At 35.6% G+C, this 22803-nt stretch overlaps 1 protein-coding gene across 2 annotated transcripts in view; it reads right to left on the bottom strand.

Moving 5' to 3' along the window:
* The window catches only part of LOC128211315 (leucine-rich repeat-containing protein 27-like), a 68551-nt gene that overhangs the window by 15415 nt on the left and 30333 nt on the right, over positions 1-22803 (bottom strand). For both annotated transcript variants that reach the window (XM_052915972.1, XM_052915973.1), the window contains 3 exons: positions 17954-18036; positions 13714-13790; positions 1676-1802 (listed from right to left, as the gene is read on the bottom strand). In XM_052915972.1, coding sequence (XP_052771932.1) covers positions 1676-1802; positions 13714-13790; positions 17954-18036 — 287 coding nt within the window. The remainder of the gene's footprint in view (positions 1-1675; positions 1803-13713; positions 13791-17953; positions 18037-22803) is intronic.

Raw genomic sequence — 22803 nt, forward strand, 5'->3', positions numbered from 1 at the left:
AAGAAAAAACATCAAAGGACAACAATTCTATAATGAGCTAAAAAGAGTTATGGTTCATGTACACAGCACTTCCTCTTATTATGCTTTAGTATGAATTAGTTATGCTCCATACAAGAAAAATTAAGGAAGGCAATAACTTTGTTATTACCTGAAATAGAGATAAGGTTCTTGTAAATTGCATTTTCTCTCATTAGTACTTAGCCATAGTATGAAATTTAATTAAATTGCATCAAGTAGTTTTTTTTCAAGTTATTCACCAGACAAGAAAAAAGTAACAAAGGGCAATAACTCTGTAATTAGCTAAGAATAGAGCTATTGTTCTTGTACTCTGCATTATGTTCTATCATTGTATGAAGTTTAATTAAATTCCATCTAGTATTTTTCAAGTTATACTTCGGACAAGGAAAATTACAATGGATCGACCAACCATACGACCAACCACAGCAAGGGTGACTTCAATATGCCTCCTGCAACTTTGGTATATTGGAGGTATTGTTATAAGCTTAAGTGCAATTCCAAGGTGTGCCCTGATGCTGGGTTGAGTAGTATAGCTCCCCTTACTCTTCGAATAACGTCAATAAAAATGGTGTGAATAGGTATACTATTTTATGCTGGAAATGCTAGTTTATATAGCAAATCTGAATCTCCCAAATCTTGGTAATTCTTCATGTTGAATATTCTTTCCAAGACAGATGAGCTAACAAATGTTTTTGCCATAAACCGTTATAATCGGAGTATGGGCTAATTATATCCTTGCAGACAGGTTGTTTATGTCTTTTGAAAGGTGAACAGGTTTAATACCAGTCAGTCTTATAGTATACAAATCAGAAGTTTAACCAGAGGTACTTTGAACTTTGTTTTCATATATTTCACCATTTTCATGATAAAGATTATACAACCTCCAATCCATTTTAATTGTTGTCAAAAATGAATGAATTAAAAAAAATGTATTTGCGCTTAAATTAATAAAAAACATATAAAGCTAATGATATATTTTCATCATATAGAATCATATAGAAACATAATATAATGGGTAATTTATGAAATATTATAAATGTAGAAAGTGGCCATGCATTCCAATTTACTGTGTACCTAGTTCAGGCTAAATGACTGTAGATAAAAAAGAGCAAACGGTTATCAAAATATTGTCCACTGACTATCCATGAAAATGGTGTGCAATTAAGGACACATCAATACCAGGGTGCGTAACAACAAACAGGGTCAACAGTATAACATAACAGCTGCTCGGATACTGCTAGTCTTAAGATATGATCATGACTTTTTATGGTGTAGGTATTCATACAATCATTTCTATGGCTTGAATCAGAACACACTGAATTACAGGAATATTTTTGCTGAATATGTGCAATACATGTAGCTTATCTTTTGCATGTTTATAAGTTGCCAATAATATATATATATATACCTATAAGGAGATGAGGCAATTTGGAAGCATAAGATTATCGCTATAATATTAATTATTAAGTTTTCATTTACATTGTATCATTCAAAGAAAAGATTTTATAAAAGTTTCCTTTATAATCTTCATTATGGTTCATTCAGAACATTTTTTTTCTCCTACAAACTAAAAGTCGTGAGCACTCTTAAGCCAGTATCACAAGAAACACCCAATCCTAACACGGGAGGAATTTGACCATGTCAGTAAAGCTCGTACCACTTCAAGTTCCCGTTTTGCAGCTTCCATCTCTTCCTGTGGTGTGCCCTTAGGTGCCCGACGTCGTTCGTGCATTGACGATGTGTGTTGCTTGATGCGACGTTCTAGTTGTAAAATCCGTTGGGCCCTGAGATGAATGTATGAGAGGTAAAATAACAGTGCTTTATTTTATTTTTGGTAATATATATATATGTTCATATATTAATGACCACGTTTGTGGAATATAAAGACCACAATTTGGGGATTGGCCACACTAGTAGAATTTGGCATTGGTTGTGGGACTGGCCACAGATCTGAGTCTTACTATCAGAAGGCTACTTAATACATGTTACTACAATATCTGAACAACTGTTCTGTTTCAAGTTTTACATCACAATATGGCTTGGAAAAGGATTTAACGTCAAAGCATGCAAACAAAAAATTTGTTATCCCAATAATTTGAAATAATCAAGGGCATCTGAAATCAGTACCCCTTTTTGATTCAAAACATAATGGTACCTTGCGCCATATAGACCTGCAGAATGATCATCAGAGTATAAACATTCCTGATTTTGTAATTATTACTAAATATATCACTGACTTATATAAATGTAAGTTAGCACATTTTGTTGAAAAAAGAGCACAAGAAACCCTTCAACCATAAGTAAATAATAATAATCTTGACAATGAAATAAACTTTACAAGACTATAGCTTAAGTTGACACCAAATTTTATTACGACCATTCTCGATTATATTACCTTCTTTGTCAAAAGAGTATATTAAAGACATCTTTTTTGTCCATGTTACTAGTAAATGACACTCTATTGGTTTAACAGTATATTTATATTAGGCAATATCAAATAGTTTCAACTTTCTATGTTTAGTATTTGCGGTCGATATGTTTTCGGTTTCAAAATAAAATCAAAGTGCTGAAAGCACTGATGGACTAGGGCTTCATTCAGGGGAATGTTGACAACCATGTATCTAAGCATTGAAAAAATCGGCTCACATCACAAGGGGTCACTGTTTAATGGGCTAGCTTAAACTTCAGACTAAAACTGCTTGCAAGCTGCAAAGGAAATTTGAAAAATCTAGTTAAGTGTGTGTAGAGTGAGGGGGGGGGGGGGGGGGGGGGGGGGCTAAAGTGTTAAATCAGATAAAGTCATAGTTCTTTTGAATTTCTCAAAGTCGTTAAATCAGACTTGTACAAAATTAATTTACGTGGTTGGCACACATACTTCTTTAATTTGATCAATTCCTTTTATATCAAAGGACTGTTATTTGCAGTTTCAGAGAAGATTTTCAATGATGTAATTACATACTATATAGAAAACCTGTCGCCTCATTTTCAGGGGAACTTTAAACCACAGGGCCATACTTTAAACAATCTTTGTAAAAGACATCTACATTGTACACCTATGTCATACTGCATACACAATGCTATTAGGAAGTAGTTTTTATTTAAAAAGTGAAGAATTATTTTCTCCCTCTTAATTTGTGCTTGGTATACAATTCATATAACATGTTACCATGATAACTTAGTGCTGTTGATAAATATTAGGCACTGCATTCTGTCTAATGCTATTCATATAACTGCTGCAGACTTTTGTACATAGCAAAGCATTAGTTGAGTAGACTAAGATGAGATGAATATCGGTTTTAAAGTATGAACTATTGAAATGTCTTTTAAATACTTTGACCATCAAATTTCATAACATGGTATCAGCAGTTCATCACACTGCTAGTAAGAATGGAATACCAAACATAATTTTATTCTTTATTTTATACCCATCATCAATCCACATGCAATACATATCACAAAATACTTTAACCCATATTCTGCTCCAGTGCAATACGGCCATATACCACTCTTGTGACGTCGGCACACTGCTCTTCTATCTGCTGTTGTAGAACCGAGCGTTCACGACGTAAAGCATCCAGAGAGTCGTAAGAGGTCTCCTTTTTCGGAGTCAAATTCACAATTGCTGCCATTTTTTTAAGACAAATACTGGACGTCTTGACGGGACGAAATTAAACTGAACAATGACCAGATCGGATTAACACCTAAGCGACTATGGGTGACTGCGTATAAAAGTAGTTCCCATAATTATAACATTTTAGGCTAAAATGTGGTAACTGCATTTTGATCTGGATATGGCGGAATGTCATATTTGATTCTGGTAGTTTTTTGTAGATTTTGATTTTACTCGGCTTGTGCCTTGTGGTGTCCGAATCTGCAAAAATCTACTTGAGTCGAATACAACCTCCTGGATCAAAACGCAGTACTTATAACCCTATTATGTACAAAACCTGTTTCCCCGTGGACAGAGCATCTTTAACCCACAGGGCCATTGTAACTTTGAACAATCATTGTAAAAGACAACTACATACATGTACAAGATGCTTAACCCTTTACTTCATGTAAACCTAAGCCATTTCAGGCTGCCAGTTCATGGCTTATCAGTTCATATCAGTACCCCTACTTCATAGGAGATTATTGATATTATTGGAATTTTAACCCTAATGTATTACAAACCTATTTTCTTAGTATTTCTTTTGGTTTAATCAATAAGTCATCAATGTAAAGTTTATAGAGAATTAAATTTCCAATCCAGTCATATAAATTTTATTTTGTTATCTAAATTATTTCCGCATGATATTCATAAACAAACAGAAAAATATGTCAAATTTGATGAAAATTAATTTTTATTACACTTTTATTTATCAAACATAACACGAAATATTATATAAACAACATATTTTTATAATTCATTTAATGCAACCTGAATTGAAACAAAGATGGACAGAATTAAAAAATAGTTCACAACAAAGAAGCACGGTATATTTATATATATGATACAGAAGAAAAAAAAAGTTGATCAACAGTCACAGTACGTATAACTTTCGGTTATTTAACGCTACAATGAACAAATAAAGTTATTATTCAACTACTAAATGAGGCCTGCATGTTATTGTTTACTAAATTTATATCGTTTATTGCATGTCCATGTATTGTCATTTGGGTTTGATTTTAAAAAATCCTCATTTCTCGTATCCTTGTGTGCGTGACGCCGAGGTCTGAATTCTCGACGTCGTACTCAATGTCTCAAACTCATTTTAATTGAAGCCAGAATGTTCCGATTCGTCAGACAAACACTGAAATATAAATGACATCATTCAGGAATGTTGTTTTAAACTGAAGTTAACAAGGGCAGAACTTAGCTCTACATTGCATTCTTGTGTATTCGAAAACACGTGTTTCAACAGCTGATCGATGTTAAATTGGGTCATGTCAAAGTTTAACAATAGGGATAGTCATTATTTTTATAACACATTTGTACTTACTTTCAATTTGTAGAAGCAGATGCGCATTTTTATGACCGGATTAGCGAAACAGAAGTGACACATATGTCCCATATAATGATTTATGGCCTTTGTTTATACAAGCCAGATGATTTTTTGTTTATCCAACATGGCCGACATTTTGACACGTTTTCGAACCATGACCTGTGACGTCAGGCGCGTGATCAATAAAATATAGTTGTATTATTGGTAGTTAATTATAACTTGCAGTATTGTGTAAATTTCCACGAGGAAAACGAGACAGGAATGCCCACAAACCTGCGCAGTCAACGTTTTACGCATCTTTGATACCAGTGACCTTATTTTGCGATTTTCCGAAATTCTTTAAATAGTAACATAGTGTTTTTTTTAGTGCATTGTATTTATCGATGTTTATACTTCATGAATATGAATTTATAGCGCATAAACAAGCATCAGGTATGAAACTAAATGCCCCTACATTACGAATACGTAGGATTACGTATCTATGAAGCTATGGATAAAACGTTAAGATCCGTATCTATGAAGCTATGGATAGATAAGTAAAATTGCGTATCTATGAAGTAAAGGGTTAAGGAAGTAGTTTGGAAAAAATAAGAATTATTTTCTCCGTCTTAATTTGTATGCATTAGATAACTCAATAATTGCAGCAGTTGGCCATTCTTGTATTGTCCTCTGTCACTGTCCTGATAGCTCCCTATCTCAATAGATGCAAAAGGTTGTAGGTTCATGATTACCTGGTCCAATATGTCATACAGAAAGAAGATTTTGAATGTAGAATCAAGAAGCTTTCTTTTCAGGTACTCCAAATTGAATAGTACTGTAACATTTGGAGTGCCAAGAATTTGTTGGATTCCTAGGCAACAGGTATCAGGTGTTGCAGTACATTTGGCAAATACTTTTCACCCGTCCTTGTAAATCTAAAAAAGCTTTCATTTCGCAAAAGAAGTTCATATAACTAAATTAAGGTTGCTAAATCAGAGTTTGAATAATTCTGAAAACTACATGTGCCTTTAATTGCAGCAATTTGAACTCCAACTCATAATGTCAATTAAGCTGGTTATGCAATACTGCAGTTCCTTGGTGTTGGGATTGCTTTATTTACTTGAATAAACAAACAGTTCTTGTGTTGGAAAGTACAATGTATTAACATGCATTTTTCTTGCCCTGACTCCATCCAAGCCTTAAATCTTAGATCAACATGTACTTGGGGCTATGTGTGATATCAATGAGAACTATAAATTATGTTCAATTTAGTGCCACTTATGATATTTCATTCCACATACAAAAACACTAACAAGTTCAAACCAATATCCTATGTTATGATAAAACCATTGCCAAGTTGGTAATTTGAAAAGACAAGAAATTATATCTGGTCAGGGTTTGACATAGTCTTTCTAGACAGCTGGACTTTGAAAATCTTCAAAAGCTAAACTGAACAAGACTTGAGCAAAAAACTCACAATACCAAAAGGGGTTTTAAAGACTTATGAGGTCATTCTCACATCACCTATACCATTAGTTCTTGTCTACAAACTTAAGTCAACATAATAATAGTGTTTTACATAAATATTGCAATGAATAAAACATATTGCAATAAGTGCCAATAACATAGCAATCAAGTATGATCACAATAGGCCTAAACATGAGATTTCAACATTTTCCTGATAAACAATAAATAATTTTACTTAACAATTTTCTCATTTTTTACACAAGCTGAAAAAATGGTCTCTTTTTGAATACTTCACATATTTCATGGCTTTCATCATTCAAACTAATATTTCGCTTTTTATTTCAATATTCAATGATTGTGTAAACATTCATAAATGATGGTTAAAATTAACATTCATGCTAATCATGCCTACCAAAAGCACCTGACTGACCAATCAGTATCCAATTTTGGCAGGGCTTATTGGTGGTTCATTGAAATCAACCATGACCTCCCACAATCTGCACTGATCAACAGTAGTTAATGAATTGTTTTAATTGTTCTTATTTTCATAAACTTAGAAAACACAACTGCAGTGAATAAAATGTATTCCTCATCACTGAGAGAAAGTTTAGAAAAATGAACGAAGCCGAGTTACATCTAGTAGGATATCAAATCCTACAAATGTATTCATCATTTTTTATAACCGTATTTAGTAAATGTTCAATTTTTGTATGTCTAAAAAGTTTAATATTTTTGTATATCAAAGAACATTTGTGTGTATAAATTTGATGATATTTTGTGATTCATTTAATTTCATTCCTGTTTCATTTAGTGTTCAATCCCAAGCTTTCTTGTTCACATTTAAGTGCAAGAAAAGTCACTGATATGAATAAATTCATTATAATGTAAGTTCACATAAAAGATATATTGTGCTTTTTAAAAATAACATTTTTTCATCTGTTTAAAATTATGTCAACTGAAGTGCATTGACATTTTATTATGAGTTTAAAGCTGCACTCTCATTTTGACAACTTTTTTAATTTTTGTCTTGAAACGACAATACCTAGTAATCTTTTTTAATGGAAAAACACGAAATAACTGCTATTAATAAATCATTTGTAAACTATGGGGAGTATCAGTAGTAAGTTTCAATGCATTAATTGTACACATCGATACCAAGTTTATGTTAATTTTCTACAATTTTCTTTAAATTTTTGCTTTTTTCATCATTAACATTCACCCTGCAAGGTACTCATATTTGGATGATACAAAAAGATTTGCACAGTCATTTATGTATATTTGCATTTATTGATAAAGGATACCTTTTTCAAATCTTTGAATTAGATTACAAAGTATAAGTTATATAAATAAATATTTATTCTTAACTTTATCTGAATAAACAAGCTAATGCATCAGTCAATTGAAACCATGCCCCCCATCCCCCGGTCCCGGTATAGCGGGGACTTTTACTTTCGGTCCAGCCAAACCCAGCTAAAATCCTCGACCTGCGGAGATAATCTGATGCTAAAGTCCCCACCAAATGCCCCGCACCCAAGGGACATTAGGTTAAGCCCCATCCACACTGTATTTTCCGGGAAGACCTGGCACTGCGGGGCCACCTGAAAGGTAAAAACATGGCCCATTTCGCCGGCTATCCCCGGTATACCCCCGGATGTGAGAGCCGTGGTTACAATTGACTGGTGGATAATGATACATAGTGATGCAAGCTCATGCCAAGATGATTTCTGGTCTGACATCGCGAGGTTAGATATTCCTAAGCATAAAAAAGCCTTGACAGCATTTGAGAAAGACTGTTGTGAGATTAAATCTTCATTACTTTACTATTCCACAACATAAGGGATCTTTATTGAATATTTTGATTTTGTTCCCTAAACGCCACAAGTCAACTGATTAATTAATACAAATTCAATTATATCTCCACAATTTTCGGCACTGCATTGTTAAATAAAACTCAAAAGTTACACTTGCAAATTATTTAACCAAATACCTTTCCCTCAAATATTTCACAAATTTATATTGATCTATCAACAACAATGCATCAGCATACTGTATCTCTGACTGATTTTTGATTTTCATTCTTGGCTAGAAAACAAAAAGTGAGCACAAAGCTTCTTCAGAAAAAGAACTTGTAAAGTATGCACCAGACAATTGTAACCACGCCCCCCCCCCCCCGGATTTCCATCCAGCCAATCCCCGGTAAAATCCCTGCCCTGCGAGAACGAACTGGTGGTAAAATCCCGTGAATAACCCCACACCCCGGGGATCTAAGGTAAGAGCAATTTCCTGATATATTTTGAGGGAAGACAAAACCACTGCAATCACCCAGCATTGCGAGGGCACTAGTTCTGGCTTCCATAACTGTAATGTTAATACATTTTTTTTTTATGTTTACAACACATCCAAAAAGGTAATATATAATGCGTTCGCTGAAGTTCTTTAGCTACGAGGGCACCTGAAAGGTAAAAACACAGCCCTTTTCCCTGGTATATCCCCGAGGGGGCCATGGTAACAATTGACTGGTGCATTATATAAGAGAGGAAATCAAAATTGAGCATGCAAGATTGTTTTATCAATGGCGTTGGTTTATCACAATGTCATGTACTTACACTGAGAGTGATTTTTCTATGCACATAGGTAAACAATAATCTTATTCACAGATGCTGTGCACATATCCATACATTTGGCTTCATTTAGAATGAAACTTCATAAATAAGTATGCGCATATTTGATATTTTTTTTATGCCCATTTTGCAAAATTGAAATCACATGATTTTTTCAAACGAACTTGTATTGCTTGAAAATTAACGTGTCAAATTAAAAATGCTACCCACAGTAAGATGAAAATAAATCCGTTTGATGGTGGTAATCATTCAATGGCGGCTTTATTGATAAATTTCCTCAATAAAACACTATGAAATTCACATCATCAGCATCCGGAAGTAGTGATAACATACATGTCTGAATCATTGGCCGCTCTGATCAGAGTAAATTTTGAGGTCAATAAGTAGACTGGTACCCTGATTTACTTTTCCTCAAAAATATAAAGTTATACAGGTACGCGGCATATGGTTTTTAGTTAACATTAATAGTATTTGAACAATAAATACCAAAAATCATGTTGTATTTAAAAAATTGCTAAGTGCCATGCGATGATTAGTTAAAAAAACTTTGTATCGAAAAGAAAATATCACGGAAACATGCAAATTATGTCGAAAAAAAGATCAGGGACCGACTTCGGAATACCAACATTGTATACAAAGGATAACACTACTTTTTTTAAACCAACTTTCCTGGTTGTTTTCTACTTAGACCGCACGCTTTATTCGCTTTAATACGTATGAATTCACAAGACACATTTCGAATGCGCGACGGGCACCACGGTTAGCTGATACTAATTTCTTTTCGGATAAAAGAGAAAGAGGGTACCAGTATATCAATACAGAGCATTGAACGGAAAAACTTCGATGCGTACTTTTCCAATATGTTCATATTCTTATTGCATATTATCTGACCATATGCAAGAACATTCATGTGGTTAACCCGATTAACTCACTCGATACGTATGCATTTATTGTGCTTCATTAAAAGAACATACAGTTAGCTTGAATTGTTAGGAGAACTATTTTCATTGGATGTTGTGATTGTAATCAGTTCTGGTACTACTTTGATTATTCAAATTCGCTAACGGCAATCAATCAAAATACAGCGTATGAATACATTATGTCAGTTAACCCTCAGATGCGGCTTGAAAATGCAGACATCGCGGTTATGGCTATGAACTAGGCCACAAGTGCCCTAGTCCAAAAACATATTTTATATGATCATTGATCTTGCCAAAGTATTTTTAATTTCCTTTTGCTATAACTCCGACTACAGAACACCAGTTTAAACAACATGCTTCATATATTGTACTAGTATTCTTGGCATTTGATATCAGAAAATGATGCATTCTGTGTGATTCTCATGATTAACAAACTTTAATACAATTTTATTTGAACTTATTTTACAGTGGAAATCTCAGAGGAAGGACTAAGGGGCTCGCTCATGTGTCCATGTTACTCATTTAGTATCCGGTTTTTTTTTAGAGGGGAGGGCTTGTTTTGTTTTTTTCAGGATAGCTGGCTAGGTTTTCATACTAAGGGTTGACACTAAACATAAAACAGTTTGGTATGGCCTTAAGTTTGTGTCATGTCTATTGTTAATGAGGGGTTACTTAGAACCTGAAAAATCATGGAAATTAAATCCTATATTAATGGGATCTTAACTTTCATTTCTTGTTATGCAGAATAATTTCCTACCCATATACAAGTAGAACCATAAATATCAGTTTCTTGCTAAAAAGCTTCATTACAGTAAACTCAACGATTTAGACCCACTTTCCGTTTCCCTCCGCAGATTTTCGCTATCGCAGCTAACACAACAAATTCATCATCCGCATTCCTCAGGGTTGGAATTTAAGGCCCCCAGAGTGTGATCAGTCGACTGAAGAATTATGAATGCGGCATTCCTTGGAAGGGTAACCTCAACGAAACTCTATGGACACTTAATACGAATCTACGCTAAAGTTATTTTTTTATTACAAATTTCAATCAATTATGACAGCTTCATTAAATTGCTATTATCCTTTTTCCTCTGCCCGTTTTGCATGAAGATAGCTTACCACAAGAATGTAGTCGTATTTCACTTTTTGCACATTCATCTTATAAACGTGTTTTTTTTACAAATGACTGAATACATTGATAAACACATTTTATCCAAAAAGGCTAGGTTACTTATTACACATTTTCAGAAAATCAGGAGGCCAAACACGTGTTCAAAGTTCAGAGCGCATGGTTGAAAGCCTTCTTGCCTTGTTTTTTTGTGTGGAAAAATTCCCTAAAACGTCATAGATTTTTTTAACCACCAAAAATAAAGAGTATATTCTATGTATTGTATTGATCATGCACATGACGTCAGAGGTCATGGTTCAGAAACGTGTAAAATGTCGGCTGTTTCATGATGCAATACAATTAGTTGCAATACATCAATGATTCAATGTTTACTATTAACAAGTCAAGACATTATATTCAATTGGCGTTTAAGGACACAAATACAAATTAAAAGCTGGTAAGAATCTTGTCTGATTAACAATGTACATACATGTAAGCATAAAAACAAATAACTTCTGAACAAGAGTGATTTCTTGCTTATCATTATTATAAGACACGGCGTTCCGCCGCGGGGTCATAACATCAGACGATTTTCAACGCTATCATTCATATTAAACCCGGTGGTAAACCAGCCACTCGGAGGAACTCGGTGGAATTTTAGCGAGGGCAACAGTTTTACCCTCCGAGGAAGTCCGCAATCATCAACTTTATCCCTCGGAGTGAGAGAGGAAAGTGGGTCTAACTCGTTGAGTGTACTTACAGTATGTAACGTAAGTTGAATGTTGTTGTAAAGTAAATACTTCAATGTCACACATTAATTTTTGATCAAACAATCCATAGAACATTAACTGGCTTTTATATGCATATATACATCCAAACTATTCTAAACAAGAAATATCTTAAATATCTTTTATATAAAAAAGATAAACAGTGATCAGTTAGTGAACAAGGTATTTAAGAAAAGTGTATGAGAAAGTATGAACTTAACATGCGCATAAATATTATCTCATTTAAATATAAAAAAAGTTCTTTAATTTTAGCACAATTTTTTACAATATGGCAGAGAAAATAATTTGCTCAAAATGTGTATAATTACTAAGGCAGGGTTTGTGCTATGTTCCATTTCAATATAAAGTACCTTTTATAGTTAAAGCAAAATATTTTCACAACTTCATAGGTCTGTGACTACGAGTATAAAAACATCAAGGCAATGGGAATAACCTGATTTATCACAAAGATAAAAGGCATTGCAGTTATGTTGTTATTGTCTCTTAAGTGTCAAAAATACTATTTCAGGATCAAAAACAGCTACCGGTAACTTATATACTTAACATTTTATTAATAGGTGTTTTGGGACTAGCAGAAGTAAGTTTCATTTCTCTTTTCTTTATGTTGACACTTGTGTTTCATAATTTACAGGATTCCTGAGTTCAAGGAGTGTTTTTTCCAATGTTAATATATTTAGGTAAAGTCAATGCAGAATATAGAAAATAAGATACCCCAGATTGTACTACTTAGTACTCCTACTGTAGTATCTTAAACTAGTCCTACTGTAGTATTTAAAGAATAATTATGCAATATAGTTCCAATGAGATCAAAACCAGATCCAAAATTTTAGTCAATAGGAGTTTTCCATTTCATATCCGTGTTTTATAAGCAAAATATTACATGCTCTTGCATGACCTTTTCAGTTGTAAGTCAAACATTATTCCAGGTATGTTTCAGAGACTGATCTTAAAATCTGGTACTGAGTATGATGTTCAACTCCACAGACAAATAAGAGAAAAATTGAGAAACACTTAAAACCTCTAATACCATAGATAGGAGGCAGTGAAAAAATTTCAAATCAGAAAGCCATGATGTTTGATTATAGTGCTGATTTTTATATGGATCGTAAATACAGCAATGGATACTGTAAACCATGCAATATTAAATACGAAAGCAAAGAATGTTTCTTTGTTTGTGAACATGTTAACACCTTCAACAAAAATCATCAAAAAGGTTTGTTCTATTGATATTGTACTATGCTTACGGGCAGAGGGAGTTTCTTCAACATTCATTCTTATTTTATTCATAAAATACAAACTTCGATTGGTTTACAATCTAAGGCATTTGTCTACCATCTAGGTCAAAACTGAGGTTAACCAGCTATCATCGAAAAGCAGTTTTTTTCTTCACTGGTTAAACATAACAAAAGAGAAAATCCAAACATCACATGATAATGCAAATCTGTTTCTCTCTACTAAACATGGAGGGTTTCCCCATCACATATTTCATGTAAGATCAACATTGTAACACATTTGTTTATTACCGCTGTTAATTGTTTTTAAAGAATGCCACAAAAAATCCTTAATTTACCGTATATGTTATATTAAATGTGCATGCCCTAATGAACATGTCTGGGGTCTTTTCGTCGGGCTATTTTCCGATGATATAACATGAACAATGCTTGAATTTTAAATTTAAAAAAGCAATTTGTTCTAATGAAAAGCATTCAATTATCACCATTATAGAGCACCTGCTGAGGATGCTGTTAGTATGCATATACAGGTGTATTTTCGGTGGAAAAGCAATTCAAAACTCTTTTTGCTGACAAACAGATAGCTCTGACATACTTTTCTTCCTCAATGCGTTGTCTGGAGGCCGGTGAAACTACGCGACGGATTTTTTCATGAGCAGACTTCACATCTTGCTGTAAGAGAGAGAAACAATATTGTCAGTATCATGTGATGACAGGAAAACTAAACAAGAGGGCCATTATGGTCCTAAAACGCTCACCAAAGCAAAGGGCCACAACTCTGTTATAAAGCATTAATAAAAACGTTGCAATTTAAACATATCTTTACTGATGATGATGCCTTGTTTTATATTCATGTTCATGCAATGAATCTACCTGTAAAGTTTCATTGAATTTGGCCTGGTAGTTTCAGAGATTTTTTTTAAAGCAAAACAGTAAGTTGGCCATTTTGTTGTTGTTGTTGTTGTTGATCAATCTCAATGCCTTGTTGTATTTTTGTAGAGGGTCATGCAATAAAGCTTCCTGTAAAGTTTTAGTGAATTTGGCCTGGTAGTCTCAGAGGAGATGTGTTTTAAAGCAAAACAGGAAGTTGGCCAGATTGTTGTTGTTGTTGATCAATCGCAAGCCCTTGTTGTATTTTTGTAGAGGGTCATGCAATAAAGCTTCCTGTAAAGTTTTAGTGAATTTGAACTGGTAGTTTTAGAGATGTTTTTTTTTAAAGCAAAACAGGAAGTTGGCCATTTTGTTGTTGTTGTTGTTGATAAATCATGACCCCTTGTTGTATTTTTGTAAAGGGTCAACCAAGGAAGCTTCCTGTAAAGTTTCATTGAATTTGGAGTGGTAGCTTCAGAGATGTTTTTTTAAAGCAAAACAGGAAGTCAGCCATTTTGTTGTTATTGCTGTTGTTGTTGTTGTTGTTGATAAATCATGACCCCTTGTTGTATTTTTGTAGGGGGTCACCCAAGGAATCTTCCTCTAAAGTTTGATTGAATTTGGACTGGTAGTTTCAGAGGAAATGTTTTTTAAAGCAAAACTGGAAGATGGCAATTTAGTAGTTGTTGTTGTTGTTGATCAATTGTGACCCCTTATTGAATTTTTGTAGAGGGTCACCCAAAGAAGCTTACTGTAAAGTTTTATTTAAATTGGACTAGTAGTTTTAGAGGAAATGTTTATTAGAGCAAAACAGTAAGTTGGCCATTTTGTTGTTGTTGTTGATCAATTGTGACCCCTTGTTGTATTTTTGTAGAGGGTCACCCAAGGAAGCTTTCTGTAAAATTTAATTAAATTTGGCCTGGTAGTTTCAGAGGAGATGTTTTTTTAAAGCAAAACAGGAAGTTGGCCAGATTGTTGCTGTTGTTGTTGATCAATTGTGACCCCTTGTATTATTTTTGTAGAAGGTCACCCAAGGAAGCTTCCTATAATTTTAGTTTCATTGATTTTGGAGTAGTATTTTCAGAGGAGATGCTTTTTAAAGCAAAACAGGAAGTCGCCATTTTGTTGAAATATGCATGGGTGAAATACCATATAACTTTGTACAAATGTTGTCCTCATTGAGACAATGTGCAGTGACCTTGTCCCAGGTCCATACTTCAAAAGTCAAGGTTGCTCAAGACATTTAAAGGTCAGTACACATGCTCATGTCCACGTTATAACTCACTTATGCATTGATGGTTTATCATATATTATATCCTTTTATAACATGTTCCAAGAATATTAAGGTTACCGATCAAACAACTTGTATTTCCTATTTTTCAGTGGTAGTGTACCATTTTGGTCAGATTCAAGGTACCAGTCAGGTTCAGAGAAAAACAAAATGTTCTAAAAAACAATGGCGGGGATATAGCCATTCTTTGGACTGACATGTTGTTTATTCCAATGCATCTTCATTCATAATAGTTTAAGATGAAATGTAAAAATACTGACCATTGCCTTTCAAGCTTTGGGTGAGTTACCCTCTGTGGTGCTATCGGGGTTCGAATTTGGACTCGCATACTTGCAAAATGCGAGTGAAATTTATATAAGGCAAGCGACTTTTGCTAAAACTCGCTTAATTCTGCAAGTTGATATTTAATATATTCTCAGAACGAAAGTAGAGCACTTGATTGTTTAAAACAACTGAACCAAGTTGGCTTGACAATGGACCACCTTAGAAACATTTCTGTTAAAGTACTTTGAAATCTGTGCAGTGGTTTCTGAGCAGAAGATTTTCAGTCTTTCCTCAGAGTGTATCTCTTATGTTGCGATGCAATGGCAAAATGGCAACCAAAGTTCTTAGGAATTTTAAGGAATCTGAAACCAAGGAACATTCCTGTGAAATTTGGTTGGCCAAGTGATTTAGGAGGTAAAGTTGTTTTAAGTATATGTTGACAACAGACGAATGACAGACAGTCCCCTATCATAACAACTCACTCTCACTTTGTGCTCAGGTTAGCTTATAATTATAATAAGAATAATAACTAGACAGTTGTTTTGGAATAAAAAAACTGATGTATCCCTCTATGCACCTCATTATAAAATGTTGAATATGATATCTAACATCTAAGGGTGACGTAATCTCAATATGGTGACCTTTTGTGGGTAGTTATTTCAAAATCCTTCAAGGGATTCAAGAAAAATAGAGCAGACAAAAAATATAGACATGTGACATTTGACCTCTTAGTGTGACGTCATCGCAATATGTTCAAGAGAAATAGGACAGCCACAAAACAAAGTCATATGACCTTCGACCTCTAAGTATAACCATGACCTTTTACCAAGCTAGTTTCCAAGCAGAAACCGTTTCTTCACTTCAAGGTCATGGTGACCTTGACCTTTGACCTACCGATCTCAATATCCATAGGAGTCATCTAGTATTCATGACCAACTAGCATACCAAGTATGAAGTTCCTGGGTACAAGCGTTTTTTTAGTTATTGAGCAGAAACCATTTTAGGCTTAAGGTCATAGCCAACATATTGTTTTTTACCTGAAGGTAACCTTGACCTTTGATATCAAAATCAATAGGGGTCATCTACCAGTCATGAACAATTAGCATACCAAGTATGAATTTCCTGGATCCAAAGGATCTTTAGTTATTGAGCGGAAACCGTTTCTTCACCTCAAGGTCACGGCAACCTTAACCTTTGACTTAGTGATCTCAAAATCAGTAGGGGACATCTTCTAGTCATGACCAACTAGCATACCAAGTCTGAAGTTCTTTGGTGCAAGCGTTCTTTAGTTATTGAGCGGAAACCATTTCTTTACCTCAAGGTCATGGTGACCTTGACCTTTGATCTACTGATCATCTACTAGTCATGACCAACTAGCATACCAGGAGTCATCTACTAGTCATGACCAACTAGCATACCAAATATTAAGTTCCTGGGTATAAGAGTTCTTTACTTATTGAGCAGAAACCATTTATAAGCTTAAGGTCACCTCCAACAGTTTTTTACCTGAAGGTAACCTTGACCTTTGATATCAAGGATCTTTAGTTATTGAGCGCAAACCGTTTCTTCACCTCAAGGTCAAGGTGACCTTGACCTTTGACTTAGTGATCTCTAAATCCATAGGGGTCATCAACTACTCATGACCAACTAGCATACCAAGTATGAAGTTCCTGGGTCTAAGCGTTTTGTAGTTATTGAGCGGAAACGAAGTGTGACGTACGGACTGGTGGACTGACTGACAAACAGGGCAAAAACAATATGTCTCCCCATGAATGGGGGACACATAACTATATGACCTTTAACTTACAAGTGTGACCTTGACTTTGAACCAAGCTGGTTGTTACATGTGCTCTGCACATCTTCAAAACATAGTGGACATTTGTGGGTAGTTATTTCAAAATCTTTCCAGCAGTTCAAGAGATATGGAGCGGACATATTTTGTGGCTGACAGATGGATGGACAACCTGAGCAAAAACAATATGTCTCCACATTTATTGGGGGAGACATAATACTAGGAAAATATGTTTGTTATATTTGAGGGTAAATATTCCAATTATCTCTATATGCAGTAGGGTAACTGATATTTGCTGATAAACCTTTTACTAGAAGGTCTTATATGGCTTTGTACGAGATACTTAAAAGGGTTGAGTCTCAGAATTGTCTAAGGCAAATTTCAAGCTGCCTAGCAATAAACACTTTTTTTAACAAGGTTGTTGCATACAAATAATTCAGCTAAAATGATCACATGGACTTCCTTGAGGCAAGATTGGTCACATTCCTAGTTCCTTTTGGTGGTAAACATAAATAGTATATCTCTAACAAAGAGCACTTTTATAATGCAGGTTGTTGAATAAAGCCAATGTTCCTTTTTGAGGCCAGATTCTAATCCACTGGTAGTTTTATTTGTTACCTTGATACGTTCTGCGTTTGTCGGTATTTTAATGTAGTCCTTATCTATATCAAATGGCGCTTGCTCAACAGGGTCCAGGAAATCTGAAATTACAATAATAATTAGAGCTTTCACTGAATTTGATTAATACCCCAGAACGCCACCCTCACAGGATATGGCAGTGAAAAATATAGAAATCCAACCTTAAATTGACCATGCTGTGAACACAGTTATGGATCTTGCGCACAGCATTTCCCTGGCAGCTCTTCGAATATGACTTTCCAAGCTGTGTATGAGTCCAAATATATTCCGTATTGTACACAACAGAATATATTTGGAACAAGAGATGTTTGTCAAACATTATGCCCCCCCTGAGCGCCATGTTGTCAGGATTATGTGGACAATTGAATGAAATATGCATGGACCGAAATGACAGCTGATTTGTCGCTAACATTGTATGCCGTTGAGGCAGTTTTAAGATTATGACCATTCAAAGTTTGAGGATAGAGTGTGTTATGACCATGACCTTTGAATCTATGACCTCAAAATCCATATGAGTCATCAGCTGGTCACCAAAAATCTAAATGTTAAGTTTGAGGGCCATGGGTGCAGGCATTGACAAGTTATCACAAAGACAAGCATTTTTCGTTCAAGGTCACTGTAACCTTGACCTTTGATCCAATGACCCCTTAAATCATAAGGGGTCATCTACAGGTCAGACACAACTCCAAGTCAAGTTTGAGGGCCATGGGTGCAGGCATTGTCCAATTATCACTTGAAACATTTTCGCATTCAAGGTCACTGTGAACCTGACCTTTGACCCAATGACTCCTAAAATCAATAAGGGTCATCTCCTGGTCAGGCCCAACTTACATGTCAAGTTTGATGATCATAGATTCAGGCATTGTTGAGATATCACTGGGAGAAGATTTGTTAACTTTTTTGTGTTAAACGTTACTGTGACCTTGACCTTGGCCTTATGACCCCCAAAGTCAAGAGGGGTCATCTACTGGTCAGGCCCAACCTTCATGTTAAGTTTGATGACCATAGGTCCAGGAATTGTCGAGTTTGCTTTCAAGGTCACTGTGACCTTGACCCCTTAAATCAATAGGGGTCATCTACTGGTCAGGCCCAACCTCCAAGTCAAGTTTGAGGGCCATGGGCGCAGCCAAGGGCGCAGGCATTGTTGAGTTATCACTCGGACAAACTTTTATCATTCAAAGTCACTGTTACCTTGACCTTTGGCCCAATGACCCCTAAAATCAATAGGGGCCATCTACTGGTCAGGCCCAACCTTCAATTCAAGTTTGATGGCCGTGGGTGCAGGCATTGTTGAGTTATTACTCAGACAACCTTTTACCATTCTAGGTCACTTTGACCTTGACCTTTGGCCCAATGACCCCAAAAAACAATAGGGGTCATCTACTGGCCAGGCCCGATGACCCCCAAAAACAATAGAGGTCATCTACTGGTCAGGCCCAACCTCCAAGTCAAGTTTGAGGGCCATGGGTGTAGGCATTGTCGAGTTATCACATGGACAACCTTTTACTATTCAAGGTCACTGTGACCTTGACCTTTGGCCCGATGACCCCCCAAAACAATAGGGTTCATCTACTGGTCAGGCCCAACCGCCAAGTCAATTATGAGGGCCATGGGTGCAGGCATTGTTGAGTTATCACTCGGACAACCTTTTACCATTCAATGTCACTATGGCCTTGATCTTTGACCCGATGAGCCCCAAAAACAATAGGGGTCAGCTACTGGTCAGGCCCAACCATCAAGTCAAGAATGAGGGCCAAGGGTGCAGGCATTGTCGAGTTATCACTCGGACATCCTTTTACCATTCAAGGTAACTGTGACCTTGACCTTTGGCCCGATGACCCCCAAAAACAATAGGGGTCATCTGATGGTCAGGCCCAACTTCCATATCAAGTTTGATGACCATAGGTCTAGGCATTGTTGAGTTATCACTCGGACAAGCTTTCAAATTATTTTACCATTAAGGTCACTGTGACCTTGACCTTTGACCCGATGAGCCCTAAAATCAATAGGGGTCATCTACTGGTCAGGCCCAACCTTCATGTCAAGTTTGATGACCATACGTCCAGGAATTGTTGAGTTATCACTCGGACAAGCTTTGGTCTACCGACGGACCGACCGACCGACCGACATACCGTCATGCCTGTGCAAAGCAATATACCCCTCTTCCTCGAAGGGGGCATAATAATATTTATATGTATAGAATAAAAAGGTCATTTAAAACATTCCTTGTTTACAAATGACAATATTGATCCGATAATAACAGAAGCTTTATCGTAATGCTTTATCTAGAGCGCCTGTTGATTGGGATTTTCATTGAACACCTTTGCATGGGTTTCGGTCTTTATCATAGGTTTAACATGGGACCTGTGAATGGTACATAACAGAAAAGATATGAGATTTTTGTATATGCTCGCGTCCCAATACGGAAATATATAACGGTCACGTGGTTCTAAAAAGTCCCTATGATTGGATGTTTAAATTAGGTATAGAATAAATAAAACTTACGGGTATATACTGAGCCTATTTTCAATGCTATTCATTTATGATTACACAAGTTATATATCAAAATTATCGTATTATACTATGCATAGGACGCACTTTTTTACCCCAGATTATTGTCTAAAAGTTTTGCCTGCCTCCTATCTATTGTATTAGGATTTTATCAGTTTTTCTCAAGTTCATTTCAGGCCGAATATGTCAGACCAGAGACGAACCCGGCAATGGTAAGTACCGGTACTGTGTCCACAGAAGAGAACAACTCATGTACGAGGGCTGAATAAAAAGTTCGCGGACAAGTGGTGCCATATTCTTAATTTCAATTGTATAGTTATGAAAACGCTACACATTAAAAATATAAATGTCCCAAGTAATATTATAAAAAAAACTTTGTTTATAAGCATACACGTGGCTTCTATTGCAGCCATGGAAACAACACCCGGAGCACGACGATTTTTAAAAAAGTATACCAGTAATAAATGTTATATATTATCCGTACAAGTATAAGTAGAATTGCGCCAAAATATCGTACTCACATACGACGTCATTGTACCATTTCCATTGAGTTTTAATGTTGTACGTTGTTTATAACGTAAGTTATAGCAAAAACAGTGTCGTAAGCTGCAAAAAAATAATTAAGTCAACAGCCAACGTGGAAGTGAAGATAAAGATTTGTCAACCTGGGATTAACACCAACGCAAACAATTAAAAAGCTACAAGAAGGTCAGAAACAAAAATGTTGCCGTACATTATTGTTCAAGAGGCACGAAAGGTTCAGGAATGGACGCAAAACATTAGAGGACAATGAACAAACGGGACTACCACACATTGTCAATGAGGGCGCTAAGATGAGAACTGATAAAATGCTGGTTTGTGACTGTCGTGATACCGTACGAGAAATTTCAAATGAGGTCGGGGCATCATTAAATACTGTACACAGAATAATACAGGAAGATCTTGGTATGAGTAAAGTTAGTGCGCGATGGGTCCCCCGTCTGCTGTCTAATGATGACAAGAGGAGACGAATGGAAGTATCACGGGAATTTCTCTGACGCTACCGTAGAGAAGGAGAGGAATTCCTGGACAGGATCGTTACAACAGATGAAACCTGGCTATGGCACTTCAATCAAGAATCAAATCTCCAGTCTTCTATCTGGAAAACTACAGATGAACCTCTGGAGGGAAGCACATGTTTGTGTTTTTCATGGACCGGCGCGGCATGATACTACAACATCAAATACCAGACAGGCAGACCGTAAATGCGGCTTATTAGGTTAATACTCTCGCAACTTTTAATAAAAATAATAATAATAATAATAATGATGATGATGATGATAATTAATATTTACGATAATGTAGGTATAATCATAATATTCGTTATTAACAGGTGTTACGGCGCAGTCTCGTGCAGGCCCTACACAAGAAGCGGCCAGGGTTGGACCTATCACGCATCATCCTACACCAGGACAACGCCCCCGCCCCCAGGCTAACTCAACCCTGCTGGAAATCAGTCTCCTGGCGTTTGAGACCTTGGTGCATCCCCCTTGCAGTCCTGACCTTACCCCGATGGATTTCCGGGTATTCGCAGAAGTTAAACGGCAACTTAGGGGACAGCGCTAAGACGATGTCAATGAACTTAAAATTGAAGTGCAGAGAATTGTTGGGTCATATCCAGAAGACAGGTACATGGAAACATATGACAAATAGATCTCACGCCACAGAAAATCCAGGCAACTAAATGGTGACTATGTAGAAAAGTAAAACATGTTTATGTACTTTTTGACGTCAAGATGTTTTTTCCGACGTCGTGCTCCGGGTGTCGTTTATGTACTGTATTAATTCCAGTGTTATTTGTTAACCATTTGATGTAACTTTAATTTGTTTTCTGTATTATATTTTATTGATATAAATTTCATAACTATATTCAGTTGTATTTAACCTTCAATAAACGTAGTCCACCAACTTATCATACAGCCCTCGTAGGTAAACTCACACATGCATAGATATGTTGAATGTTTACTTTAAAATGATTTATTAAGAAATAAATTGAAAACAAACAAGAACGTTAACTTCTTAATAAAAGGGACGCTACTCAAAAAAGTCAACGTGAGGCAAGTGGAAACTTGGGATATAAGGTAAATATCAATTAAACGTTGTTCATGATTTTAATGTTTCGATATTTAACAAAATATTTTGTTGTATGTTACTGTTTTAAAATAATAATAAAGAAAAGTGCATACCGCAAAGTAGCATTATTGTCACTATCAAATCTTTTCATATGTGCGAAGGTGTGAAAAACACCCGCTGTCTGTCATTAGAAAAACATCAATAGA

Source organism: Mya arenaria, chromosome 12 (genome assembly GCF_026914265.1).
Source record: "Mya arenaria isolate MELC-2E11 chromosome 12, ASM2691426v1".
In the NCBI taxonomy this organism is placed as follows: domain Eukaryota; kingdom Metazoa; phylum Mollusca; class Bivalvia; order Myida; family Myidae; genus Mya; species Mya arenaria.